Source organism: Blennius ocellaris (genome assembly GCF_963422515.1).
Source record: "Blennius ocellaris genome assembly, chromosome: 1".
Classification (NCBI taxonomy): Eukaryota; Metazoa; Chordata; class Actinopteri; order Blenniiformes; family Blenniidae; genus Blennius; species Blennius ocellaris.
The window spans coordinates 25877139-25894191 of record NC_137650.1 but is presented as its reverse complement, the minus strand read 5'-3'; the positions used below and the strand labels follow the sequence as shown (position 1 = coordinate 25894191).

Below are 17053 nucleotides of genomic sequence, written 5' to 3'. Positions count from 1 at the left end.
CACACTTTAACTTCAGAGGCACAAAAACAGGAAACTTCTCACTACTTCAGGTTGCACATTTGTCATTTTTCAAAACCACATGTTCAGGTTTTCATCCTCATTGTCATTGAATATTGTGACCATAACATATCAGGGTTGCACGGGGTAAGAAGGAGGTACATGTGGTTAAGTAGGGTGGCGGGGGTCCAGCTACTGAATGAAGGACATTAATCCAAATAAACAGAGAGAGAGAGAGAGAGAGAGAGAGAGAGAGAGAGAGAGAGAGAGAGAGAGAGAGAACAACACACAGTCAGTGTGGACCACACCAAAACAAAAACACAGACATGAAGAAGACGAGCGCCCGCCTGTCAGACGGATCTCGTTTTATCATTCTCATCTGGTGAGCAGCCCCGTCACAAACGCTTTGCACACTTTACATGTCAAAGACATTTGCATTGGACTCTATTACTATATTTTTCTACATATAATCCTATGTTTGTTTGTTTTTATCTTTACAAGTGTCTTTTTTTTCCTACATTTGTTATCACAAAAAAACACAACTTTTAAACAAATGCATAAAAAAAACAGTTACATAATGACTGTTCGTGACATTTAATCAGAACTGTTACTATGGATTTATTGCTTTGTACACTGAGTAATGTTTGGTGCTACCTGCGCAGGGTGGGGATCCAGCATGCTGGAACCTCACTGCTGATGGTCGGTAACACCTTAGAAACGGTTCACATCCAGCCAAAACCCGGCTCTGCTTTTCACCTTTGGTTAATTGTGCAAAGAAATTGAAGCATCAGTAACAAGTTCTGAGACAAAAAGACAAAAATGAAAAAGAGCATTAACATTAATCTAACAAAAACAACCCCCCTCTCCAAAAAAAAGACATACAGCCAACTTCATTTTGTTCCATGCATAAATACACACCCACACACGTCTACGTTGTGCTAACTTGTGGTCTCAACAGACAAGTGACGAAAATAAACAAAGTTGGCCCCCTTCAGACCTTGTCAGTGTGAGTGCAGAATGAAGACGACACGCGTGGTTCTGGTGTGTGTTAATTGTTTCTTTTGGCTAAAACACTTTTGATTTACCAGACTTCCACAGATAAAGGCAGGTCCTCACAGAACATAGTGATTCATAAGACATCTCCTCCCACTTTCACAAAAAAAAAAAAAACTGGTGAAGAGTTTGTCCAGATTGCACATGACTAATTGCCCCTCAAAATTGAATAAAAATGTAAATAGAAATATGCTTCTTATTTTTTCTTTTTTGGGGGGAGGGTGAGCTTTGAGCAAATAGAGAAATGTAAACATTCAAATACTTGTTTTGGAACGTTCACAACATGTATTATCTTGTAACCTTCTAGTTTTACTTTTGAAAGGCCTTAAAATGCATATTGTTGAGCTCATTTTAATTTATTTCTTTTCTGTGCTGTTTTCATGGTTTTGAGGCAGAATATGTGTCTAGTTGGTGGAATTGTTTTGTCGTTTGTCCTGATGGTACAGATTAAACCTGTGTTAAAAACGTATGACTTTTGGATTCACAAATCATAAAATGTGAATCATTTCAATAGATTATACTCACATATCATTTTGATTGTATATATAAATGTCTTTCTTTCTTCTAAACGTCATTTATTTTCTTTCCATTGAACAGTATTTAGTTTGCAACCAAGAGTCATATACTGATTTTGGTTCATCGTCCAGGTTTTTACATTGCACAAAACCTTCTTAAGGTCATGTATGACTAAATATATTGTGCTCTATCAATGTCTATATTTAATCTATAAACTCTTTAACATATTTACTCTGTCATATAACTTTTCTTTTAGACAAATTTTCAACAATGCTTCAGTACAGCTATAATTTGAGCGACTTGGTCCTACTGATGAGTTTATCAATGAGGATGGCTTTACTCCTGCACTACACTGCTGAGATGTGTCGGGCTACAAATGTCAAAAATCAAATGCTCAATCGCAGAGGTACAGAGTTACAAAACACAGGAATAATGAACATTTGAAAGACATCTATACCTTTTCATGTGTGTAGAACCAAACACTCATACCGAGCCACTCGTCAGTTCGCTACACTGACTCACCTACATCACTTAGATTTACACACACAGAGAAGCAGGTGACAGGAAAAAAAAAAAGAAAAAAGATTCTATTGTGCATTAAAAGGACACACTAGTCTGAGTGCATCGAGGAGAGGTACAGTACAATCTATATTATCAGTGTCTAGTTTCTGTTTACAATGCTGTGTGCAGTGATATATTTGTACACTGAAATGGCTGGCTTGTAGAACATTGCACTGTAACTTCTGGTTTGATAGATTCTGATGGGCAGCTCCTACATAATCCTACAGGCCTCATATTGTGATCAGGAAGCCTCAGCTGATGGATGAAAATGTTCACTTTTACGCACGATTGCACTCCAAATAAATATATTTATCATCAATATGCATAATAATAATAATACATTTACAAACTGCCAATTTGATATGTGTTTACACTCTAATAATCAGATATCTTTGATTTTACATATATATTTCTGTAATTTTTACATTAAGTTGATTATTTTTTGTAGCTTTTTTTTTTTTGAAGTTGTGCAAACAATACAACAATAGATTGTAACTTTTTACTCGGTTCTCATTTGTTGATTCTTTTTTTTTTTTTTTAAGGACTAAAACTGATGCACACTCAGGGAAAATAAGTCTACTTATGTCTCGGTGAATGTGTGTTTGGTCTAAGAATATCCTTCATCCTGCCTATATCCGTAGCCCCCCGCCTGCGCTTCTTCCTGGACGTATTCCTCCGTCTTCTCCCAGCCAGTGGCCCAGCCTCCGTTCACCTGCGTGGTCGCACCGTACGTCTTCGCCTGGCCCCCGAAAGCACTGTAACTCTGAGTGATGTCTCCGGTCTCCTCCGCCAGCTCGTCCTCGTCGATGAAGCCGCACTTCTCCTCGCTGGTGAGTTCTGGGTCGGCCCAGGGTTGTTTCTCTCCAGATGCGAAGAGCCCGTAGAAGACCACACCTCCATAATGCACCATGGAGGCTATCAGGAACACGTACTGCCACTCCTCTCGAGTCTGAAAGGCAAATCAAGGAAATGTGAGTCATTGTCATCTTCTTTTAAATTATTCATAAAAAAACCCATGGAGTGGAGAGTAAAACCATTACTTGTTTTAATATAGACACATTTTAAAACCGTATTTATTGTCACTATTGTCGTCTGTAAATATAAAAATGTAAACGATAAAATAGGCTTTTAAAAAAACAACATTGTACCTCCTACAGGCAAAGTGTGACAGATGCAACAGTTACAGACCATCTGCAAACCAGAAATGTTAAATGAAAAACATCAATCTAGAACAACAACACTTGTGTCTGTACTGCCTATGGACTCCATCGTCTGACTCAAGCTGTAGCAGTTAAAAAGAGTATGTCTGTTTGTATTTGTATTTGATGAACATCAGCTCATCATAAATATTTTTCACTACCATAAATTTCTCTAATGACTAAACTAATAAATCCAGTAAGTAATAATTCACTGCTCGGCCTTCCTAATAGTCTATAAGGTTCTGATCACTTATATAAGCATGTATTATTGTACAGTATTTCCCAGCCATTAGACATTAGTGTACTGTCCTACCTGATCACACATCTGTATTGCTCTTGTGGGTGTATTAATAAATTACTTTATAACTATATGTTAATGCGTTATTTATGCAATGTTTATTGTATACATTTGTCCCTATATATTGAATGAGAGGAGTACAAAGTGTTCACCTTGTTCTTTGTCATAGCACCAACAATGAGTGGGCACACCATCCCGGACAAGGTACCGACACCATTAGAGATGCCCATCAGGATGCTGGCATAACGGGGGGCAATGTCCAGATGATTGACGTTAAAACCTGATGAAGTAAATACAACATTACTCAAAAATCCCACCTCCGTCATTAAATGTGGTCCTTGTAATTAACAAACTGAGTGAGACGGCATGACCGTGTATCAGGCAAAACAACAACAAAAACAACAAGAACTCGGGCAGGACACAGTTGGAGATAAAAGAAGCACAAATGGTGACCGTCTTGTTGCAAAAAATAGGCATCAACTCGCCACACATCCTCCTCCTCCCCCACTCTGACTGGCTGAATGAGTAAGTGTCCTCGTGAGCTGCCGCACGCTGCCTGCTTGGCAAATCCCCCGAGACAGCTAGCACTGAATTATTAAACACTCCGGGAGAAAGCTTGGAAACAACAGGAAGGAAACTGATTTTGCACAAAGTCATAAGTGTCTGCATTCTTTCTGATGAAGCATGAATGTGCTGAAATCTGTTGAATGAATGGCTCAAGGAAGTTAAAGGGGCCACATGAAAGAATTGTATTGTTACAGCAATATGTGAGATTTGAGGGGGTCAACCGAAAGACTGGATCAGCCCAAAGGTCACGTCTCATAGCCCAAGAATACATTAGCTTGACATGCAAAAGAACAGATTTTTATTCCGGCTTGCCTTGGAGAAAAACAACAAGTTCTAGCATGATAATAAGTTTTAGAATGTGTGTAATGTGATTTCTCCTATTAATATTGTGCTTTGTTACCTGGCCACTTTAATTGTCATTTGTCTTTGAGTAATTATTGTTGCTCTTTAATAAATCAACCTCACCTATTTAGCAATCTCATCTAATCTCGTCTCATCTCGTCTCATCTCGTTAAACATAGCTACATTGTTAGAGGACAGTGGGACATTACCATTAAGGGGCTGCCAGTCTTTTCTAACAATCATATTCTTTTAATGGATGATACTTACATACACTGCATGACTTCTTGTATTAGAGACTGTTTTATCCGTAACTTTAACTAGTTTTGGAAAGCCAAGTGCCTCACGAGAACAGGCACCTTTTCAATATCATATGAAGAAACTGTTTATCAAAGCCACACAGTGGATTAGTGGTCAGCACTGTTCCTCACAGCGGTTGATTCAAATATGGGTTTGGGGGCATTTCTATGTTGGGTTTGTATTCTCTCCTCTGTTTGTGTGTGCACTTGACGTGCTTCTTATGAGGTTATTTGGTGACACTGAATAGATTGTCGATGTGAAGGAATGTGTGTGTTTTCCCCGTGGTGGGCTGCCGATTTATCCAGAGTGTACCCTAACTCTTTTCACATAGTCAGTCTGACTCACTTTAGAGAATCACAAAGTGTATCTGTAGTTGTTGACCCTAACTCATCATATTTCCAGATTGTTGTGAATACACTGTGACACCGTGATGTTTGTATTCAAGTTGCCCTGTGACGGGGCTGATAGTATCTTTCGTTCTACTAACCTGATATAGCAAATCCACTGAAGCCCACAGCAAGCACCAGGAAGGAGATTGCCACCCCTTTGCTGTGGGAATATCCGACCACCAGCAGCAATGTGGCCTCCATGCCAAATCCTAGCAGAGAAAGAGAGACAGCAGGTCAGACAAAAAGCCCACAGGCTGCTGGCCATCACACTGCCAATTAAATTAGGCATGATAGGGCCTGCACTCAATTACATAAGTGACAGATATGAAATCAATGCACAATCACACCCACCGAGTCAGCCTGTGGATTGAAGTATTGAACAAATTGTTTTTCTTTTGTTTTTGTTTTTTACAAAAAATATAAACAAAACTGTCTCTTAAAACTGGTGGGCAGTGAGGAGTAACAATCTATAAATAAATACAACTACATAATGGATCCAACACCATGGAAGTAACACCCTGTAGCTGTGTGGGGAGAGGTGTGGAAACGCTTTATTTCATCCTCACTTGAGAATTCTCACCTCCACAGTTCATGATTTTCCTGACCGTGGTGGTGGTCAGGATGTTCCTGCTCCGCAGGTAGTCAGCCAGCTGGCCACCGATGGGCACAATGATGGTCATCACCAAGTGGGGAAGGGCAGACAGGATGCCGACCTACAATTGTACACACAAAGTCCACCAAGTCAGAAAGAAAACCACAACTTTTTTGTTCTGCTTTTTCAAGGCAAACCAATGTAAAGTAATGTTTTAGATTAAATGTGAATAGTTTGAAAATAATGTTTCTCTCGTGTACGTCTTTGTATTGTAAGAGGCTGAGGTGCTTGAAGGAAAATACTGGGAGAACATGCAAACTCAACACAAAAAGGTCATATTGAAAAACGGACGTGAATTATTCTTGTTATAATCAAAATACCACCATGACGACGGGACACAAATTAGAACTTCATTGTTACTCTGAATTTTGTGATTACTTATAGTATTCAAAGCGACTCTCATTTAAAGGATTTTGAAAGCTCTTGTGAGGATCAGTTCGACCGACACTGTTCACTTCATTAAGATTTTGCAGCATTTGACTGCTTATATATATAAAACAGGTATTTCAGCACATTAATTTTATTACATCAGCCACTGATCTTGAAAAGCATTGACATAATATAGTACTCATTTGGCAGGTTATAGTTGCTCAAGAGAACGTCCTTCTTTTGTGATTTTCTACCACAGATATTCAGCGGCGAATCTTTTCATGTTTGCTGTGAGGAGATTTTCTGTTATTATGTAAAGTCTCAGTTCATTAGAAAGAGCCAGTGGCCACTAGTTACACCGACATTGATTCTGCTTTCAAATCAATCCGTTAGTCCAACAGCAAAGTGTCACATGCTCAGTTTTAAAGCGACTGACTGTAAAGTTCCACTGCTGTCTTTCCATATTAATCTATACTTCACTGATCAGGCTATCCACGCTTTATGCTTGTGATTTGTACACACTCTGCTCATGTAATCTTACCTTGCTTATTTCAAAGCCAAACACCTCCTCAAAGTATGCAGGCTGGCTAATCAGCAGCAGGTAAAACGTCCAGCTCCTGCAGAAGTTGGCCACAATGATTGCATAGACAGGCATTGAGGTGAAGAACTTCCTCCATGGCGTCTTGAATTTCTGAAATAAATTATGTTACACACATTAAATTACCCATTCTATATCATGTCTCTATGAAAACACGCAGCATTCAGTGCTTGTAATGCAGTTGATAAGAAAACAAAATATATATAAAATAGTGTTGGAAATTATTCATAGATGCTTGAAGTTCAGCTTGTTATCTGGAGGGTACCCTCTCACCTCTGAGGGACCCATTAGCTGGGCACTTTCTCCAATGCTCTCCTCGATATAGCAACGTTCCTCATCAGTGATGGTTGGATGTTCGGCAGGGCTCTCATAAGACACAAGGACCCAGAACATGTACCAGAAGATGCCGACGCATCCTGCACATTACACACAGATTGCAAGTCAGAGCTCGAGATAATCACAGATGAAGGACTGCAGCTCATTTTAACCTCATCAGTAATCACATGTAAAAGGTTTTGGCAGTGTGATCTTTCCAAACTGCCTGAGAGAATAAAAGCCAAACGGCAAAAGCAAACTGTATCACATCCAGAGAGAGAGAGAGCGAGTGCGAGAGAGAGAGAGAGAGAGATGTTGGTTTATTTATTGACACTCCAAAACATTGAGCGGAGGGAATCAATACACAGTTCGCCCAGATAAATCCATTTGACTTTGACTGAATTCACCAGCTGTCAAACCCTGAAGGTGTCAGTCTTAGTTCAGCTTGAAAACACTATTCAAAGGCTATTGTTCTTGGGCTGCCATTTCCCAATGCATCAAAAATAAACACCCGCACTGTGTGCAGGGCCTCGTCAGCCTGCCTTACCATAGACGTAAAACACTGAGGACCATCCACTGTACTGAACCAGAATCCCAGCCAGAGGCATCGCGATCACAGCACCGGCGTAGGAGCCTGAAAAACAGCGAGAGGGGGAAGTCAGCGGCTTGACAGCTTCGACATCCTAATCGGTGGAATCAGGCAGCACCCCAATTCTGAAACCCAATTTATAAACGCCAGTCAGAGAAATTGAGCTGTAATTATTTACCGCAGAATGAGATGGTGGCCAAACGACTCCTTTCCAGTGGCGGAGCCCACTTACTCCAGATGCCATGACAGGCCGGGTAGGTCACCCCCTAAACAAGCCACACAGAAATAGTTTGTAGGAACTTTGTGTTCTTTCAGCTTCATTTGAGCACAACTGACAATAATATAAATCCATGTAAGAGAGCTGTTGATTTGCAGCGATACAATGGCAAATTATGTGCCTATGTTATTTTTGCATTAATTTCCAGCACTGTTAAAGACAATGAGGATCTACTGTGACTTTTTTTTTTTTTAAGAATGCAGCAATTTCATCAGAGAATGTTCAGAACTTTAGGACGGTCTCACAGTCGATCTTGAATACTCTTTTGGATGTGAATCTTAATCAACAGATATCTGACTCAATATCAAACAACCATTAACATTTTCACCCTTGTAATTACCATGAACAAACTGTATGATGCCTGAACAAACAGGACCTGATGAGCAGTTCATGGAGCAAATCAGGCCCGCGTTGAGATCATGAATGTTCATTTCAATTCGAACCGACTGAGTAGCTGTATAATATGATTTACATGTACTTCATTGCAGTAATATAGCAGTGGGGGGGAAACAGCTTTCATTATTTTTAATCATTCTTAAATATCTCGTTTAGACTAGGTATGCTCCAATATGTTTTACAGTGTTAATCTGCAGATATAATTCTTCTTACCATTCATCCCAAAACCCCAAATCTGATGCCATGCTTATACAATGATGCCAACTTTTTATCTTCATGTTTTCCCTTTATTCCTGGTAATCTACAGCGTAAGACACCATAGCAACAGCTTTCAAACTAACAAAGTCATCATACCAAGGTGTATCACATAGCAGCAGGCATTTGTCTGTGTGCTATATTTCACTACAATGCCAGAGGATTTATGTGCATCAGCATAACCAACATTTTAATTCATATCCATCTGTACAGGAGCATTTTGCTGTTGTGTATCCAGGATACAAAGTGTGACAATAAAAACAATGAGCTGGACTACCCCACAAACCCAACTGTAGTGGACTGAATCAATACAGGTCATCTCACATTTCCTCTGGCTGCATATCCAGGCTACAGTATACACTGTGTTTCCTTTGTTTTCATTTGGAGCAGAATACATAGGAAGGTGCTTTGTCTGAACCAATGGAAACTCACATGAGGTGTGTACAACCTTTATGTCAATTAATATCTACAAAATGAGTGAAACATTTTATTCACAAGTGCATTAATTCCACCACAAATAATTACAGTGATTTCAATGTACCTACCTCCACCAGGCCTTGTAATATCCTCACAAAAATGACACACCCGTAATGGACTCGGGCAGCGGAGGGTATGAACATGTTGAGAATGGAGGTCAGGACAATGGCTGCACCGAATACCCTGCAAATATTACAGTAACAGACATTTAACATCAGTAATTAAATCAATAGGAAATAAGTGATCATGTATGTGAGCCACTGATGACAAGAAACAAAATAAAACTAAATTATTTTAGACCACAGCTTTCTTCCTTTAAACCATTATTATCATTATTATTATTATTATTATTATTATTATTATTATTATTATTATTATTATTATACCTTGGCCTTTAATTGAACAATACAGTATTTCAAGCATATTGATTGTTATTCACATGTTGACATAAAATACAATTGAAGGTTGATTGTTATTGCTATTATTGTTTTACTTTGGGTTTTTGTTGTTATTTTTTAAAGAAAATAACTGGTTAATTTAGTGCTGCTGGAGAGACACACCACCACTGCACCCTGTGACGTTCCTGGACTCTGATTGGCTTGGTGTCGCACGCACTGTTTTGACGTCATAGAATATGGGCAGCGGTCTCATTGGTACGTCTGTGTCGCCATAGCAACGCTATTCACTCCAGCGCCGCTTAAAAAAATCAGTTTTTCATGAAGAGTGACATTTAATTTTAAAGTGACGTGGTCCAAAGGGGGAAAGCAGAAGATTTATCCGAGACTATTTCTGCTACATATTTCCTGTTATAACTTACTAATGATGTGGGGGGAAATGATTCATGGACACTCTGGCTATTAAAAATAGCGAGCACTGGTTTTTTTTTTTTTTTTTCATTAAAGGCGAAGAAAACTATATTTTACTCATATAAATTGACGACATATTAATATTTATTTTTGCGCCAGTGAAGCAAGGCCATCAGCGAAACCTGTTTGTCATTTCTGCCACGTGAAAGATACCATCTCGTCTACACATGGGGGGGCAAATCCTAATCCGGAAAGGGCTTCTGTCCGCACGAGACCAATTGATTACATCCTCACGCCAATCACTGAAACCCCAGTGGAGAGGGGGAAATCATTTTAAAAACGGAATGGTCCTATAATAAACGTTTAACACATAGAAATAGCTGTTAAATTGGTTCTTGCGTGAAAATAGTGTTTGGTTTTAACTAAAACATAGTTGCAACGATAAACTACATGTTTCCAGGTCACTGAAGCTATGGGGAATTGTGCTCTTTTGATATGGGAATAAATAATAAGGTTAATAATAATAACTGTCCCGTATCAGTCGGTCCGCCATAAAATATGCAGCGTCGTATAAATACACAGCCTCGCTTGTGCAATATACCGTCATTTTGTTGGCTGACGCCTTGGCTTGTGCTCGTGTGAATTAAATCCGGGTCTGGTGTATCTCTGCGCCCCCCCCTCCAGGGAGCTCATTAACAGGTGGCAGAAAGCCCTGACACCGGGGGCAGCAGGCCTGGCAGCCCGGCAGCCCCCTCCAGAGCCGCAGACTGTCTGTCTGCTGCTTCATGTAGTGAAGACACTCAAACAAAGAGATACACACTGATCTGCTTCAAAACACAAAGGATGACTCCGCTCTTTTCTCTGTTCTTGATCTTATTTCTTTCTGCGTATCTGAATTTATTCTACCCGTGTCGTGCGCAATATCGTCTCCCATCCATTTCTAAAATATCAAATGAAGCCTCTTAAATAGAGTGAGATGACAAAATATGAAAAGGAGGGGGGGGGGGGGGGGTCTCTTGAACTGTAGAGACATTTCGTTTGATTTGTCAGCAATCTTTAAAATGCCACTTGGCTGTGTCAGTGTTGTATTTATGTAAATCCACTGGCAGTCCCGCCTACCTGTTTGCTGCCAGCCTGGAGGATATGTATCCTCCCGGGATCTGTGTCACGATGTAGCCCCAGAAAAAAGATCCGTGAATCATTCCCACCGTCTCTGGGTCCCAGTTGAACTTAGCTTTCTGGTGGATGATGTGCAAAAGAAAAGCAGTGCAAAAAAAAGAAGGAAAAGAAGAAGACGAGGGATCAAAGACTCCAACTGGCTGCATTTTGCTGAAATGAATCCATCAGAATTATTCTTCACGGGAGTGATCTTCAGGTGGGCCTGGTCACAGAAGGCCTCGAACGGTTTATTTCTATTAAACGACTTTAAACTGAATTGCATAAAGCATCCATCTTTGTACCATGAAGAAATATTAACTGAAAAAAGACGCTGACTGAAGACAAACACCGATTTTGGGGTGTTAAGAACGACAATGTGTTTACAAAGCAAACAAAAACAAAGTGTAATTGGAAGCAGTCTGCTCTCAGTTTGATTTGTTCAAATATTGATAATAGCCTTCACAGTGTTGAATGCTGAATTTACTCATGTCTGTCACAATGTAAGATATTGATATTAACTGTTGCTTGGATCCATATAGGTAATTAAAAAAACGAACTGTTGTTTCATTTGCTCTCATCGTTTTAATTTAAGATTTTATTTAATCTCCAATACACCAATAAATGCAGAAATGAAAACACCTATTGACGGTATTCAGAGTTTAGTTTAGTTTCTCCAGTTATTATTATTATTATTATTATTATTATTATTATTATTATTATTTTATTTATTTTTTTATTTTTTTATCAGGTTGTCTTTCTCAGAAGTGAATTATGTTTGGGAAAGTTATCTCCCTGAACCCTAGACGACTCCTGCCCACCTTACACTGTCATGCACCTTGCATGACGCCCCTGTCTCACACTTTCAGAACCTCTCCCATAATTCTATTCTTCGTTTTTTCGTTTTAATTCTATAAATCGCAATCCATGCCCTATTATTTGACATTAGGATTATATCAGCTACGCATCAGTAAAAACACACTCCCATAATATTGCGCAAAAATCCAGATTGAATTCCCTTGAAAGTCTTGATTCACAATCTAAATATTTTGAGAGATTCACTCTTTTGGAAAATGGTTTAATGGCCAAACGTGGTATAAAGGCCTTACCATTTCAGTCCCTCTTTTATGGAGGAATTTGTGTCTTTGTTTTTTTTTGTTTTGTTTTTTGATCACATTGCCTTCACGCTGTATCTCGAGGCACGAGGCATGCCTCCGCGTTTCACTGTGCGTCTTTGCCACACCTCTTTGATGATGATCTTGCCGTTCTGGTGAATGGTCCTGTTGTTGACCATGCCCACTATGGCCACGCCCAGGTTACACCGGATACCGAAGGAGATGCAGAAGCCCAGTCCGCTCAGGATGGCGATGATGTAGCGGCGGGGCAAGCCGAAGCAGTTGCAGTCACATAGCGGGGGTTTCTTCTCCGCGGCCTCCCGGGGCCGCCCGTCCTCCGTCAGCTCGATCACCTCCCCGGTTTTCTGCCTCCTCTCCACCACCCTGCAACCGCCAGGTGAGGAAGAGGAGGAGGACACTCACTCCACAGTCTCCATATTAAACAACCTCACCGAGAATACCCCCCCCCCCCAAAAAAAAAAAATAATAAAAGAAATTCACAATTCCATGAGGCCTTTTTCATTTTCCACATGTTAATTATTTCATTCCTATACGTTTTATGAATTTGACCTTGCACGCACGTGCTGCCATGCAGTACAGAACGTGCAGCAGGTACATTTGTTACAGAATGATTCACCAGCTGTATTTTCTCAATGAAAGAACATTTTCTACTGTCACACAACAAAGGACGCATCTGTAGTGTTTGAATCTGATGGAGGATTAACGAATAAGAGACAAATATGTGACATTCTAACTAATCTAAGGATGATCAAACCAACCAGGACAGCCTGGGAAGCTGAGAAGAGGCGAACCTGTCCCTGACTGTACCGCATTGCAGCAGCCCCTCTCACTTCCACATTCATTAGCATGCAGAGCCCGAGCAGCAGCTCCAGCCTACACACACACACACACACACACACACACACACACACACACACACACACACACACACACACACACACACACACACACACACACACACACACACACACACACACACACACACACACACACACGTGTCTGTGGGCTTTCCTCACACACCTCCAGCTTTTTTTTTCTTTCCAAGAAAATCACCTTTAAGCGCTGTCTGTCCGAATCATGGTTGCATAATAATTATTACTATTAATGAAACCATTTAAAATCAAATTTCTGCAAAATAATGCAGTTCGATGCTATACAACATGGCTAATTGGAAATACATGTCTTGCAGTTCAAATCAAGACGCTGGTTAGTCCCCCTGCATTTTCTTGTGATTCACGCACATCTGTGTGTATATAAGGCATGTGAGATAAATTCACAAGGGAACTGGCCACATAAATATGACTCGAAATTCAAATAATCATAATAATAATTGATTGAACTGCACACACAGATACTTTAAAATCAATATTTTATATTAATGATCAATAGTCAAGCAGACAAAAACTGAAATATATCGAAACAAAAACGGTATGTGGGTTGAAATAACCAAAGTGGGTGTTTAAAAAAAAAGATTAGAAATACAAGCTGTCTGTTTTTGCTGGATCGAGAGGATAGATGGAAGCGTTTACAAATTATGAATGAGTCCTCCAAAAAATCGTACGTGGCCCGCACGTTCCTGTGCAACCTGTCTGCCAATAAGATTCGTGTACAGGCCCCTACTTCAGGAGTCAGTGGCGTCCAAACTAACACACACACACACACACACACACACACACACACACACACACACACACACACACACACACACACACACACACACACACACACACACTCGCGCGCGTGCGGAGGCATATGATTGCATAATTTTCTTCTCGCTTCCAGAGGCGTGACCAGAGATCCCTGCAAGTTGTGAAGCCGCAGTTTTAGGAGGTCGGTGGACCCACACACCTTCCGTGGCTCGTACCTTAAACCGAGGCGTGTCAATAATGACCAGGTGAAGCACGCGCGCACAATAACTACATGAATACATAAACAAAGGCTGTCCTTACCTGTACATATGGCCCAGGGTCTTCCCCGCAAATTCCTTCACCCCCGCCGTGGCTCTCGCCTTCACCGACTCCATATCCAGTTTCTGTGTGTTGGCCTGTTTTTTCCTCGATATTATTTTACTGCTTACGCGTCATGTTGCAGCGCAGGATGGCCGACTGCAGCGACTAACGAGGAAAACACCAAACCAAGTTAGCCTATATACGAAATCTGAGCCCGTGCAAGGCGGCAATCCGATGAAAGCGTCTGATTTGTAGTTTTCTTTTGTTGTTGTTTTGTCTGTTTGGTTTTTGTTCGGTTTTTTTTTGCTTTTTTTTTTTTTTTTTAGCGCTGCAGCCGCGGTGCTAAAGCGAAAACAGCTTTGCGTAAAGACGGAGGATCAAACGAGTTGCGCGCCTTCATCCAGCAGCAGCTCATCTCCCGCCTGGCGTACAGCAGCCGCGGAAAGTGCCATCACCACCAAACCCTGGGAAACTGAGAACCAGCGTCGCAGAGGGGTGCGGACAAAGAGGAAGAAAAAAAAAACCGAGAGGCAACGGAAGAAGAAAATATGTTCGGTTTTTTTTGTTGTTGTTGTTTTTTTTTTTTTTTAAAGAGTGAAAGTTCAAAAAGCAGGCGTGGGCGTTTGGAGTAGCTTAAGTCAAAGCGAGAGTGCGGCTCTATCGTGTCTCCTGTGGTGAGCGCAGGTTCATCTGACGTCGTGTTTCAGCACCGAGGTCAGCGACAGCAGCTCCGCGTCCAACATCTGGCCAAGATGCTGAGCGCCAGTAAAGGCCACCGTCAAAATATACAGCACCCGAGCAATCATACATGGGTCGGGATTATATTTGTCATTTCATTATACAATAGTCGGGGAAATTAGATTGCTTTATTATTATTTTTTTAAATCTGAAACCACGTGAGGGGCAAATAAAACAATTTCCATTGCAAGTCTTGTTTTTGAATTCAACATGTTTTTATTATTAAAATGCATATGAAGACAATGAGAGTAAGCCATGATATAAAAGCTGCAGTTCTCAGGAGGGCGGTGCTATGGAAACCAAATGAGCAGGAGTGGATCTCCCGCTACCCCACCTCACCCTCCTCCACACCCCCAACAGGCTCCTCTCCCCATCCGAGGAATCCATCAATAATTTAAACGTCTCCCCTTGTTTTCATTCCCCCGACAACCACGTCTTCCCACAAAAGCATGAGCACTATTTTGAAAGGAACATAAACATAATTTTCTAATTCTTTGCTTGTCAATATGTCCACGTTTAATCGTATTTCAAAGGTATATGGACAATAATCTTATGAAGCAACACAACACACACAAATAGCTGATTGCGCCATACAGTCATAGTAAAAACAATACTAGCTATTATTTTGTACTTTTAAAGGAGTGATATTGTGCAAATAAGAGACAAAAGGGAGGAAAGGAAAGAAAAGGCAACTACGCCTTTCCTTTTTTCCCATCTGTGGTCATAGAGCGCCATCTGGTGTTTGTTAACAATAATCTCTGAAGCTGGTTTTTAATTAGTTGTCTCATTTATTTGTTATGGTTGTGGGAGAAAGTCTTATACATTTGTATGTTTTATTATTTTAGTGAATATGTAGAATAGCAAATCATAATGTGTTCTTCCTGTAACTTTGATCAGTTGTTTCACTGATTCATCAGCAGACGTTCATCTCGTTCACCTGTTGAAGATTCAACACCATATCACTGAAGATATGAATTTAAGAAAGCATTGATCAGTGAGTATTGCGATCAATCAGAAGTCGCAGTATGTTTCGGTTGCTCTGATCACATGAGCTTGGAGGAGATTTTCCATCACACACATGCAGAGTGTCTTGAGTCCAGCAGAGTTTTTAAATGAATGTTTCATAGGTTGACCTTTTAGTTCAGAAGAAGGAGAATAAGTGAAGAGTCTGTGAATAGTTTATATAGCTGTGCTGACAGAAAACTATCATCAGCATAAATTACAATTTGAGGAAGACGGCTTAATAAATAACATCTCTGGAAATAATCTGTGATTTACAGAACGGACTGTGAAGAAAACCATTTTTATTTTAAACCCAATCATATTGGTGTAATATACGAATAAGTTGTGGTGCTGGTGGTTAGAGTCCTTTCTACACATTGATAAAGTCCCTGATTTGAATCCAGTGTTGGACATTCTCAGTGCCACATGCATGTTCTTCCTGTGCTTACTTGGGTTTTCTTTAGGAACTCTGGCTTCCTCCACACTTCTTTTAAATGTGTGTGTGTGTGTGTGTGTGTGTGTGTGTGTGTGTGTGTGTGTGTGTGTGTGTGTGTGTGTGTGTGTGTGTGTGTGTGTGTGTGTGTGTGGTTGTCTGATTCAGTCACCTGGGATTGACTCCAGCCCCCCATGACCGTGACTTGAATGAAGTGGTATAGAAGATGGATGGGTGGAGGGATAAGATAGATTGATGGCACAATATACAAACAAAACTCAAACAAAAGTTGTTTTTTTTCTCTTTTATTTTTCAGTATTAACGCTTCAGCAAGTTCAAATTTAATTGGCTACAATGACCTCAGTGGTTAGCTGACAAAAACCTTCACATGCCAACAGTTCATGCTTGGAACATCTACCTTGCGCACAGCGAGCAGCAGTAGCAACAACAACCGATATGAAACAGGCGTCAGGTTCAGATAGGAAACTTTGTCATTACAAAAGAAATCATACAAATACAAAGACACATGTATGTTTAAGGCATTTGTTTGTTGGTCAACATGTCATGCACCTTGCAGGATCACATGCGTGAAGCCTGATTATGTCAAGCTCTTTGCACAAACCTGCGACAAACGTTGGTTTGATGTTAAATCCTGAGATTGAGATGAGTCAGGCTTCGGTTTTGGCT

The 17053-nt window shown here is 40.4% G+C and overlaps 1 protein-coding gene across 1 annotated transcript; it reads right to left on the bottom strand.

Moving 5' to 3' along the window:
• Positions 1-2734: 2734 nt before the first annotated feature.
• On the bottom strand, positions 2735-14267 carry slc17a6b (solute carrier family 17 member 6b; the record flags this gene model as incomplete). Its single annotated transcript, XM_080500793.1, has 12 exons — positions 2735-3076; positions 3777-3904; positions 5318-5428; positions 5800-5932; positions 6782-6931; positions 7112-7254; positions 7701-7787; positions 7921-8008; positions 9216-9330; positions 11073-11191; positions 12352-12607; positions 14194-14267. The coding sequence occupies 12 exons, from the start codon at positions 14265-14267 to the stop codon at positions 2735-2737; spliced, it is 1746 nt and encodes a 581-aa protein (XP_080356919.1).
• Positions 14268-17053: the final 2786 nt, after the last annotated feature.